Source organism: Glycine soja, chromosome 3 (genome assembly GCF_004193775.1).
Source record: "Glycine soja cultivar W05 chromosome 3, ASM419377v2, whole genome shotgun sequence".
In the NCBI taxonomy this organism is placed as follows: domain Eukaryota; kingdom Viridiplantae; phylum Streptophyta; class Magnoliopsida; order Fabales; family Fabaceae; genus Glycine; species Glycine soja.
In genome coordinates, this window is record NC_041004.1 from 10288975 (window position 1) to 10302475 (window position 13501).

The following is a 13501-nucleotide window of genomic DNA, read 5'->3' on the forward strand; positions in this document are numbered from 1 at the left end:
GCTTTAAGTAAACTATCAAGCTTGTTTAATAATTCATTATTGTTGTCACTTACTCCTTCTGTAAGGGATTTGTTTTTCCTCATGTTGGACAAGTGGCCTCAATAACTTAAGAAGGGGTGAATTAATTTCCCATTAACAAAGTTTTAACCCCCTTCTAAATGATAGACTCAGAATGCAGAAGAAGAAGCAACAATCAATTGAATAATATTCTTTAAACATGCAAGACAAAATTGATTGCAATAAAATATAAGAGATAAGGGAAGAGAGAAATACAAACTCGATTTATACTGGTTTGGCCACTCCCCATGCCTACGTCCAGTCCTCAAGCAACCCACTTGAGATTTTCCACTCTCTTTGTAAAACTCTTTTTACAAAGTCTGAACCACACAGGGACAACCCTTCCCTTGTGTTCAGGAATCCTTACAACTTAAGAAACCCTCGGTCCCTTAATCAATCTCTCTGAATAAGAAGAAGAAGAAGAATTCTCTCTTTAAGAGAAGGATATTACAATTGAAGTTCCTGGATGAACTCTTAATAGATTTGCAGATGTTTGCCCAAGAGTTGTTGAGAGAGCATTTGGCAATGAAGTTCTCTTGGAATATCTCTCTCTTGCTTTTTGAGGTCAGACACACACATATATATAGGCCCTTCATGCATTTTCAAAATGGTTTGAAGAGATGTGTCTTTTCAAAAAGCATTTTCTGAATTTCTTCACTGGTAATCGATTACAGGTTTTTGGTAATCAATTACATAGTTATATTTTGAAGGGTCATGACCTTTGAATTTGAATTTCAAGAGTTTCATTGCTGGTAATTGGTTACCCACATCTGGTAATCGATTACAGGTTCAGATTTCAAATTCAAAACCCTTTTAAACAACTATTTTTCAAACTTGTCTTCTGGTAATCAATTACACTGCCTGGTAATTGATTACTAGAGCCTTGCATGTCTTGGAAACACTTTGTTTTGAGGCAAGGCCTGATCTTTAGTGAATCTTGAAACAAGGCTTTGTTTGTTGAAGCAATCTTGTATTAATCTTGAAGCATTGCTTATCCTTTGAAGCAACCTTGTTTGATTTTTCTTTGGCATTATCAAAATCATGTATACATACATTCACACCTCAGTTCCCTAATTTTTTGTTTTTCCTTTTCTCTAACCTTAAAAGGTTTGAATATGGGTTTTTCTATAGGGACATTTGACGGAGATTCTTCATGAGTTTTTTGTTTAGGAGTTGCCTTTGTTTTAATGGATTCTCCTGAAACTTGAAGGTATTTATTAGTGTAATTAGCCTGTTCCATTAGGCTTTCACTACTAAAAAAAAAGCTTTCTACATCGCTCTATTAACATCGGTTATAGCTAAAATCGATGTTAACGAAAGAGCGATGGCATTTTTGTAATTAAATGGAGTTACTTAAGATCGGTTTTAGCAAAACCGATGTTAACTAATTGATGTTAACATCGGTTATTTAAAAAACCGATGTTAACATGATGTTAAGATGAATATGGTAACATCGGTTTGGGCAAAACCGATGGTAACTTCATAGAGTTAACATTGGTTTTGAGGAAGCCGATATTAAGGAGTTGATTTTAACATCGGTTTGTTAAAAAATCGATGTAATGTATTTGATGTTAACATCGGTTTTTACAAAACCGATGTTAACTATATTCAGTTAACATCGGTTATCCATAAAAAACCGATGTTGTTCTGTTTATAAGTTAAAAAAAATTGAGATTTCACAAGCCGTGCGCGCTCGAAAACCTTGTCCTCCCTCTTCTCTTTGTCATCCTCCTGCCTGAAATCGTTGTTCTCTTTCTCCTCCCGCCTGAAATATGCCAGAAGCCGCTCCCTCGACACCCACATTGTCGTCGGTCAAACTCACAAAACCCCCTACACTGTTGGAAAACCCACATTGTCCTCGCTGGAACCCACAGAACCCCCTACACTGCCAGAAAACCCATATTGTCATCGCTCGAACCCCACAGAACCCACATTGTCCTGGCTCGAAGAAAACCCTACATACACTGTTGCTACTAGGGTGCTGAAACACTCGTCGGTGCTCAAAGGTCAAAGCTTTCTCCGCGAGGTACGTAGGTCAAATTCGTGTATGCTAAGTTTCCTTGTGAGTGGTTTGACCCAAATTGAGAGTGGCATCGGATAATAAAGAAAAGGTTTTTGTTTGCGATTGTACAGGCTCCGCTCACGTGCGTGTTGCTGGGTTCTCTTGATCAAGGTAACACTAACTTCTATACTTCATTTGACCTATTTTATTTTTTCTGGTAGTAATAAGTAATGGTGCATGATTTTTAGTAAGGTGTTATTCTGTTTGCACTATAACAGAGAATCAACCATGATTTCTGTAGATGGATCCACAGGGGTCTTGAAATTGCCTACAATTGCTTTAACATTTTACCGTCCAACATAGGGGGCTTGACCATTGTTTTTTTAACATATTTTTTGTTTCTTGAGCAAGTAATGCTTAAGTATAGATAAAGCTCCCTCCAATTTGCCTTTAAAGTGCACATGGGTGTATCTTGTATACTTACCCTTCAATTTTAGTTGTGGGTTTAGATCACTGGTTTGTGATGTACTCTTAAATTAATGGAGCGTGGATATACATACCCTTAGGAGCTTTTTAGGGTGAATATAGTTGTTTCTTTGCGTGTAATTACTATTTTCAATTGTGGGTTTTGCAAATTCTTGACTAGGCCACGTTTGATTCCACTCTATTTACATCGCTGCATGGGAATTTTGTGTAACTAAATGCATGTTTTTACCCAACTGGATTTAAGGAACTGGGTTGCTTGCTCTCTTTTCTATTTTATTCGCTTAATTGTTGAATGCTTCCAGACTGTTTATAAACTATTCACTTGCCTCGTATTGGCAGTTTCTAAAAGTTCTCATATGTAAGTGTGCTTTCAAATGAACTATGCTTGTAACTGTTTTACAATAAAATATCCTGAAGTGAACTGCTTATGTGTTTGCGAAATTTTTCTTTTAGCTTATCTTCATAATCTACACTTGAGCTTACAAAAACAAATGCAAACATCTCATCATTCATAAGATGATCTAGAATCTAGATACAGTTTTGGACTTAGAAATTTCAATACTTTAAAGTTTAGAAAATTATATAATGCACATTGATTTTGCTAACTTAGAAGTTGAAACCTGACCAGTTGTAAACATGATGATTTCTAATTATCCTCTCATTATACTCAGTACTAATCTAAGACTATCACAACAGTTCTCTTGAAACCTAGACAATCTTCTGAATTATAGAAACCTGCAACAATTATTCTCCTAAGTTTTATTTTGGATTGAATCCACAAATAGAAAAAAACCTGCAATGCCTCTTAGACCTCCTAGCCTCCTCAACTACCTCATTGGCAATTAAAACACCATGGAGCAGCTGTCTACCCTTCACAAAGGCTATTTGCCTTTCATCAATGAGGTGGTTCATGACCTTGCTGAGCCTGTTAGCCAGTAGTTTAGCAATGATTTTGTAAACACATCCAATGAGGGAGATGGGTCTGAAATCATTGAAGGATTGAGGGTCCTTAATCTTAGGGATAAGAGCAATGAAAGAGGAATTGAGACCCTTGGGGAAGGAAGCATTCACATGGAATTCTGCTATAAATCTTAGGAATTCAGGCTTCAATTCCTTCCAAAAGTGCTTAATAAATCTGAAATTAAAACCATGTGGCCCTGGGCCTTTTTCATTGCCACAGGCCCACACAGCACACCTTATCTCTTCCTCTTTAAAAGATTCAATCATAATTTCTCTTTGAGTAGAAGTCAGACTTTTAAACGAAACCCCATCCAAGTTAGGTCTGCTCAAGTGAGGCTCATTGAACCTGTTCTGAAAATGATGAAGGGTTTCAGCCTTTATAATGTTAGGATTTTCCACCCAGGTGTCACCAATCTGCAACCCCCTCAAAGCATTTCTCCTCCTCCTCAAATTAATAACTCTATGAAAATAGGATGTGTTGCTGTCCCCCTCTTTGATCCATCTGCATCTTGATTTCTGCCTCACAATAGACTCCTGCATAGTAGCTTTTTCCCAAAGGTCAGCTTGGGTTTTCTTGAACTCCTTCACTTGTTGTTCAGAAGGTTGAACTGGCATAGAATTCTCCAAGTCATTTGGTTTTTGTTGAAGTAGTTTGACTTTGCTGCACAGGTCTCCTATGTTGTCTTTACTTCAGATTTTCAGCCTCTGTTTAAGATGCTGAAGCTTGCATTTTAAAGCATAACCACCCCACCCCATATGCTGATAATCTAACCAACAATCCCTCACTACCTTCTGAAATTGCTTGTTCATTAGCCATCCATCATAAACCTTAAAAGGTTTAGGGCCCCAATCAATGCATTTAGAGTGCATGATAATAGGACAGTGGTCAGAGTAATTCCTCTCAAGGTTAAATTGGGAGCTGTTAGGCCATTTGGACAACCAGCCATCAGAAACACACACTCTGTCCAGTTTGCTTTTGCAGGAACCATTAGGCCTAACCCAAGTAAAGGGTTTACCCACACAAGGAATATCATTAACCTCCATTGCAACAAGCCAATCATTGAATTCAGATATTAAGCCATTATCTGAATTGCTGTGGTTGCTTCCCAATAGCCAATTTAAAACTACTGATCTTACCCAACCCTCTGATATGCTTAGTTAGGAATAAGGGCCATGAAGGAAGCATTGCTGCCTCTACGAAACCTTCCATGAAAGTCGATTTCATCTACAAATCTCCTGAATTCAGGTTTCAAAACCCTCCAAAAAGCCTTAATAAAATTGAAATTAAATCCATCGGGTGCCGGGCATTTTTGTCTCCACCACAATTCCAAACAGCCTCTTTAATCTCTTGGTCAGAAAAAGGGGAAGTGATCCCCTCTGTTTGATTCAGCTGTCTTAACTCCTCCCACAGAATTCTTTTCCCAGCTAGATCACAAGGGGCATAGACATTGACTATGAAAATTTTGTGGTCTTCACTAACCCATCTCCCATCTAAAATTAAAAAGCTACGGCCTTTAATTCTCCTTTCCACATGAAAAGCTGAATTGTTCCATAAAGAAAGTAAACCACCAGCTGGCTGAACAGAGGGGACACTGTCCACACTGCTGATTTCATTTCCACTTCAGAGAATCTAGCAACTTTTACTAACTTTTCCCTGTCTTTCTGCGCATAATTTTCTTTTTGAACGGCCAAAGATAATATTATATATATGATAAGCATAGTACCAGAAGTACTACAATAAGGTACAGGGAATAATATCCCCTAAAACACAAGAATATAACCAACAAATAACAAGCCACCAAATAACAACAATACTCGGCCCTACAAATCACAAACTAGATAAAAGACAAAGACATATTTGAGGACCATTGGTGAAAAGGAACAGTGAAATCCTTTTCCCATCCCCTCAACCAAGACCAAGTGAGAAAGATTGTTTTGTCCACCAATTTAGAGATGTCAAAAGGCTGATTATTAAAAATCATGTCATTTCTGAGATTCCATATGGATCTTGTAGTTGCTATCCACCATATCTTCCTCCTTCTGTTGGAATTCCTCAAGCCAGCCAATGAGCAGTGCTGAAGAAAGTTATCCATAGGCTTATTGTGTAGAACTCTATCTTCATTCACCCATGAGTTGAATTCCCACCACAAAAGCATAACTTTATGACAAGTGAAAAATAGGTGGGAAGCAGATTCGACTTGGCTTTGGCAGAAGGGGCAAAGGTCATTTTGAAGGACAATCTGCCTCCTGATTAGGTTTTCCTTAGAAGGAAGCCTATCCCAGAGTAATCTCCAAGAAAAGGATAAAGCTGTGGGGGGGATTTTGATTTCCCATAGCTGTCTGAAGCCACTATTTGGCTGATAGAATAGTTGATCAGGTCTGATACAATTATAAGCATAATTTGTAGAAAAGATCCCCGTTGGTTCAGCTCCCCACACCCAAGAATCCATCAAGGCTGCATTGGTACTTATTGCTGCAGTCTGGTCAATAAAAGCTGAGGCTCCCCCCAATTCATTGTCAAAAAAGATATATTCTCCAAGAGAATTTCCACTCCCAGCTAGTTTCTCCAAAAATCCCCATGCTTGCCACTGTCTGAAGTTTTTGAGATGATATTTGATATAGTTCTGGGTATTTGTCTCTAAGAATAGTTCCATCTCCCACCCATAAGTCTTCCCAAAATAAAATTTGATCACCACTGCCCAGTTTCTAAAAAAATTGCTTATTGACAGTAGCCATACTACTGTGTTGAATAATTGATCTTAAGTCAGACCACCAAGAGGAGAAAGTCTGCTTAGGAGGACCCTCTTCCAAGCCTTTCCAAGAGGAGAAATTGCTTATCCCAGAGAAAGTCAAACCACCAAGAGGAGAAATTGCTTATCCCAGAGAAAGTCTTTCTGCGCATAATAATTCACTCTCTCTGGTCCTTGTGGTTTTGTGTCCCCATTTAAATCATGAGTCCCATATCCAGTAACACCTCTTTCTTGTGTTCTACTCTGTTATTGTCTATAATTGAAATATAGTATAATTGTTTTTTTCTTCTTCTTAAAATTTGAACCGGCGCTATCATTCTTTGAATGCCATCATCTACCTTCAATGATTCACATCTAAATTGGTCCCTGTTTGATTAAATTAATTAGTTATTGCTTTAGTTTGACTCGATAGAAGTATGATATGTATTCTTAAAAAATTGTCCATGAACTGTTTGATAGAATGACTGAGAATGAATTGAAATTTTCTTACAAAGTTGTATTCTGAACTTATTTTTCTTACAAATCAAACTTGGTACTTTGAAATCAGTGTAGTTTATGTTGAATGTGATAGAAAGGATTCAGAGGTAATGTCTTTGGAAGAAGACAAATGAACAGTATAGGATGAACATAGGAGATCCTCATTTGCAAATTTTATAATTTTCATGTAACCGACTGTTACCTCCTATAATAGGTCATCAGTGGTGCCTGACCTGTGCATCAGACTTTAACTACTTCACCATAGCCAGCACTGTGCATTGAGAGAGGTCTTTTCCTCATTTTGTGGAAAAAGATGCACATTGCTGAAAAAGGCTTTAAATACACTCTCAGTATAATGTCTTTTGAGAGTCAATGTATCACCATGAAGTGAGAGTCATATTGTTGATAAAAGGCTTTAAATACACTGTGGCTAATTTCTGTATGGTTTTTTTTAGGGTTATCATTTACTACTGCTAATTGGTGTTGCTGTGGAAGCGCTTTGATTATATCTTTGAAGCCTCGAACTCAGGTATTTATATCTTTGATTTGAAAACTAATTTGAAATTGTTGTTGTATGCATTACTGGTATATTTGTAACTTATGCTATGCCTGTCTACATGACCTTTCTTTCATTGGACTGATATGTTCATGCCTCTCTACATGACCTTTCTTTCATTGGACTGATATCTTTGAAGTATTTACTGTGATTTAAACTCCCAGAACTTGTTCATTGTTAGTGTTCAATGTTTTTGTAATTTTATCTGCTGCCCTTCTCTATATATATGTTGTGACTGCCACTGCCCTTCTCTCTCTCTTGTATTATCTTTTTTTTTATCAACAAAATTATAATTTGTATTAATAACTATGAGTACCAGAGGTACTAAATATACAAGGTAGAAACCAGCAAACTAGAAAAACCATAGGTCCTACGAATCAGGTGCCAATCTAAATAGAATACAATAACCCTGCACTGCTACCCTAATCAAAAAATGTTGTTGATAAATTACCAGACCAATAGTTGTAGGGTTGGGCAAAGCCTTTCTCCAGCTGTCTTCTCCGCAAATTCCCTTTAGTTGGGATTCTATCTTTGATCAATCGCCAAGCAAATGTTGTTGGTTTTAAAGGGATTTTGAGCTGTCATAGGTCCTCTAAAGCCTCACCCACAGTCTGATCTGCTGCTCCTTCTAGTAGCATATAGTATGCGCTCCTTGTAGAAAACTGGCCATTAGGTTCTGGTTTCCAAACCCAGCAGTCTGATGTCCAACGATCAATATGACCCTGCGAGATATCATCCAAGAAACTGGCTGCCGCTTGCACCTCATTGTCAAAAAGGTGTCTTCTCCATTCAAGCTTCCATTCCCAAACATTTGCAGAGTGACATCCCATATCCTAAATAAGCTTCTGCTGTTGACAGGATATGTTATACAATCTGGGATATTTCACCCTTAAAGGTTCCTGTTCCATGAGCCAGCAGTCCTCCCAAAACCTGATTTGGTCCCCACACCCCACTTTCCAATCTATTGCAGATTGAAACAGACCATGCACAGCTTGTTCATGGATTACTGACCTTAAATCCTGCCACCATATGGATTCATTGGTGACTGATGTTCCCTCCTCTAGAGCCCTCCAACCTCCATACTTCGAGATGAGAATCTTAACCCAAAGATCATCATGCTGCTGCATCAGGTTCCATCTCCATTTACCCAACAGAGCTCTATTAAAAGTTCTGATATCCTTTATCCCCAGGCCACCCTTATCCTTTGGAAGGCAGATAGTATCCCATTTAACCCATGCAATTTTCTTCTGATCAAGGCCACCACCCCATAGGAACCTCCTCTGGATTTGGGTTAGTTTTTCCGCTACCCTGTTAGGAATTATGAAAAAAGAGAGATAGAAAATAGGAATAGAGGTTAGAGTTGCTTTTATGAGGGTCACTCTTCCCCCATAAGATAGATGTCTCTGCTTCCACCTATACAATTTAGATTCAGTCTTTCTTAGGATTGGATCCCATAACCCATAACGCCTTGGATTAGCCCCGATTGGTATTCCCAAATAAGAGAAAGGAAGAGGCATGATTCTGCAATTCAGATAACTGGCAGCCTGCAATTTCCATTGTTCAGATTGGCCCAACACCCCAAAGCTGCTCTTCCCAGAATTTATTTTAAGTCCTGATGACAATTCAAAAGCCCTCAAAATCGATTTGATAGTCTTGACATTTTTCATAGTAGCCTCCCCAAAGAACATAGTTTCTTGAAAAGAGGTGCCATTTAAAATTGATCTGTTGCTCATAGTTTCTTGAAATCTCTGCTGGAAAAAGCTACAAACTTCCTCTTTTACTCTAGATGGATTATCAACCCAGGATCCATTAATATTAACACCATTTAGAGCATTAGACCTTTGATGGGAGTTAATCACCAGGTGAAAATATTGAGAATTGCAGTCCCCCTCCTTAATCCAACGCGATCTCGCCTTCTGCCTCATTAAAGACTCGTGAGCTTGGGCTGCTAACCAAAGATCTTGCTGCAGCTTCTTCCTTTTCATATTTTCTTGGGAAGTCAGCTGCCTATGTTCAGCTTAAGATTCAAGCTTGTTAAGCTCAGCTTTTAACTTCTGGACCCTTTTAACAGTGCATCGCTTCGTGTGCATCTTCAACTCACACAGAAACACACACACACACACACATACACAGCCACACAGCAACACACACACACATCCACACACACACACACACACACACACACACACACACACACAGACACAGACACAGACACACACCCACACACACATAGACACACACAGACACAGAAACACACACACACACACAGAAACACACACACACATAGAAACACACAAACACACAGAAACACACACACACACACACAGAAACACACAGACACACACACACACACACACACACACACACACACACACACACACACACACACACACACACAAAAACACACAGACACACACACACACACACACACACACACACACACGCACACACACACACACATAGAAACACACACACACACAGAAACACACACAGACACACACACACACAGAAACACACACACACCCACACTGGGTTTCTGTGTGATAGAAGCATTAGAAATTAACTCCTCGTGATAGAAGCATTACAATCAACTCCTCATGATAGAAGCATTACAAATTAGAGATCACATTACTCGTACATAACTAAATATTATAAACTGCTCAATTTAAGCTTTGATAGGAACCCAAGAAACAATTCTGGAAATCGAGTGTTATTCCACTATGAGGAGCTCATACCTCTTACAAGGAAAAAAGCTGACACCAGTCCTGAGCCTAGCTCTCTATACACACTCAACAATTTTCTGCCTACTCTCCACACTAGTCTCAATATTAGAGCTCACAAATCTATCAGATCTTCAGTGCTCAAAGAGAAAGTACAAAACTGATAGAAACTGTATCAGAATTACAGAAAGAAAAATGATTACCATGCAGAACTTCGAGGATCTGCATCTCCCAATGCCCTAAGGCCACATTCCTTTAACAAATGATGAGATGATTTGTCTCTTCCCTTCCCTCTTATTTATAGGCAACATGCTTTATTTCTCTAAATCATCCCAACCCCCAACTAACTAACTACTCACTCTTTAATCATTCTACTAACTAACTAAGGGAGTTACTTATAAAAAATTTGTACAAACATGATAATCACCCAACCATTGTATTTAGAGACCAGAATCCTGTTCCAGAGTTGATTAGATTGGTGGAACAACATCCATTTCCATTTGAATAAAAGGGCCTTATTGAGGGTTTGAATGTCTTTAATCCCCAGGCCTCCCTTATCTTTAGGAGTGCAGCAAAGACTCCAACATATCCAAGCAATCTTCCTCCCTTCTGGTTTACCTCCCCAAAGGAATTGCCTTTGGATGGCAGAGATCCTATTAATGACAGCTGAGGGGACCCTGAAAAAAGACATATAAAATAAAGGTAATGCTGTTAAAACAACATTAATAAGAGTGGTTCTACCAGCCATGGAGATATTTCTCTGGTTCCATTTGCTTAGCTTAGCCTCAAACTTGCTTATAATTGGATCCCAGACCACCCTTCTTCTTGGATTAACACCAATTGGAATTCCTAAGTAACAGAAAGGAAGCTGTAACAGTGCACAGTTAAGGTAGACAACAGCAGAATTGCACCATTCCTCAGGTTGACCTATAGCGCCAAACTGACTCTTTGCAAAATTAATTCTTAATCCAGAGACCATCTCAAAGCTTCTGAGAATGACCTTCACAACTCTGAAATTCTCCATGGAAGCTTCTCCAAAGAACACAACATCATCAGCATACTGCAGAACATCCACAGGAACCTTGTTCTTCCCCACCAGGAGGCTTCTGAAGCAGTTTTGAGATACTGCTTCCCTTATTAGCCCTGTCAGTCCTTCAGCCACTAAGTCAAAGATTAATGGAGCCAAAGGGTCTCCTTGTCTCAACCCTCATGATACACACAGACCCTCATGATACACACACACACATATACCCAACTACAATAATAAAGCATAAGCACCCTTGAAACCCAACATTTGAAATTAGTTACATAAACAACTGCTAATGTCTATATTTGTCTGTAATTGAATTTGACCTTTTGTATGTGATCAGTTTAATTTGCTATATAAACAACTGTTGTTCATGGTGAGTGAACCTTAGATTCCCGTTTGAGACTGAATGCAATGATTCTTGCGGACAGTTTGCATTAGTCATTGTATTTAGTCTTGAATTGTCCGTTTGGATAGTTTGGGGAGACTAGTATTTTTATGTTACATTCATTCGTGATGGTTATTATTATTTTCATTAATTTGATTAAATTTCGGTTCAATGCATTTCAAGTTGTTCTCCGAGTGCATACTTGATTATCGGGAAATTCATTTGACCGATGTCATGTCGTGTACTTGGAGACCAATGCGAAATGCTGCCGAAATTTAGTCAAATTTTTGTAAATAATGGTAACCCTGACATTTGAAGCTAACATAAAAAGACAGTTTTTTTAAATGGGATAGGGCCACACCTATAAATAAAAAAGTGAGATTTTCATGCATGGAATTGCTTAGATGGATCGAAGTTGGATGAATGAAAGTCGCATGAGCCCAAAATATGAGGATGGCGTCGAACAGTTCTTGCAATTTGCGTCAGAAAGAGGTCGACCAAATGAAGAAGGAAAATATTATTGTCCTTGCATCAACTATTTGAATGGAAGACAGCAATTACTCGATGACATACGGGACCATCTATTGTGTGAAGGGATTAAGAAGAATTACATGACGTGGATATGGCATGGTGAAGTCACAGACACTTTGAGTGGGTCCCAATCTGAATCGTTTGATGTAGAAATGGGAGATCGGTTAGAGAACATGATTCGTGACCTTGGACAAGAGTCTTTCCAGCAAGCACACGCCCCTGCGTATGAAGGATTGCAGAGTGATTCTAAGAAGACTTTGTATGCAGGGTGCAAGAATTCCTTAACCCTGTTGTCTGCTGTGTTAAGTCTGGTTAATGTAAAGGCCATGTATGGGTGGAGTGACAAAAGTTTCACCTCACTGCTTGAGGTAGTGCACAATCTGCTTCCAGAGGACAACACATTGCCTAAAAGTTACTATAAGGCAAAAAAGATATTGTGTCTGATGGGTATGGAGTATCAGAAGATTCATGCTTGCCCCAATGATTGCATACTGTACAGGCATGAATTCCAAGAAATGTCGAAATGCCCTATCTGTGGGACTTCACGGTACAAAGTGAAGGATGAAGAAGAAAACATTTCTGATGAAAACTCGAACAAGGGCCCCCCAGCGAAGGTTTTGTGGTATCTTCCAATCATTCCAAGGTTTAAGCGTCCTTTTTCTAATGAGGATGACGCAAAAGACCTTACATGGCATGCAAATGGAAGGGTTTATGATGGAATGGTCCGTCATCCGGCTGATTGCTCGCAGTGAAGGAAGATTGATGGTTTGTATCCAAATTTTGGGAAAGAGCCAAGAAATCTTAGACTTGGACTAGCCAGTGATGGAATGAATCCATATGGCCCTTTAAGCACTCAACACAGTTCATGGCCAGTTCTGCTTGTAATTTACAATTTGCCTCCTTGGTTATGCATGAAGCGAAAATACATGATGTTGTCTATGATGATATCGGGCCCAAGATAGCCAGGAAATGACATTGATGTTTATCTAAGTCCGTTGGTTGAAGATCTGAGAAAGTTGTGGGACGAGGGGATTGTAGTGTTTGATGCGTTTCGCAAGGAGACCTTTGAAATGCGTGCAATGCTTTTTTGTACCATTAATGACTTTCCAGCATATGGGAATCTCAGCGGTTACAGTGTTAAGGGTCATCATGCATGCCCCATCTGTGAAGAAAACACAAGTTACATACAACTTAAACATGGCAGAAAAATAGTCTACAGTAGGCATCCCCACTTTCTAACACCCAATCATCCTTACAGATGACTGAAAAAAGCTTTTAATGGAAGTCAAGAGCATGATATTGCGCCGATACCATTGACTGGTGAGCAGGTATATCAGCGGGTTCGACATCTGAATACTGTATTTGGGAAGACCCAAAAGAAGGATAAAAGTCAGAGTTGCATATGGAAGAAGAGGTCCATTTTCTTTGATCTTCCGTACTGGTGTGATCTTGACGTTAGACATTGTATTGATGTTATGCATGTGGAGAAAAATGTTTGTGACAGTGTGATTGGGACACTCCTTAACATTCAAGGCAAGACGAAGGAT

At 38.9% G+C, this 13501-nt stretch overlaps 2 protein-coding genes across 2 annotated transcripts; both read right to left on the reverse strand.

Moving 5' to 3' along the window:
* Positions 1–5340: 5340 nt before the first annotated feature.
* Positions 5341–6159, reverse strand: LOC114404939. Its single transcript, XM_028367656.1, has one exon. The coding sequence runs from the start codon at positions 6157–6159 to the stop codon at positions 5341–5343; it is 819 nt and encodes a 272-aa protein (XP_028223457.1).
* Positions 6160–8121: 1962 nt separating this feature from the next.
* LOC114404940 lies at positions 8122–9273 on the reverse strand. Its single transcript, XM_028367657.1, has one exon. It carries the CDS (start codon positions 9271–9273, stop codon positions 8122–8124), a length of 1152 nt encoding a protein of 383 aa, XP_028223458.1.
* Between the last annotated feature and the right edge of the window lie 4228 nt (positions 9274–13501).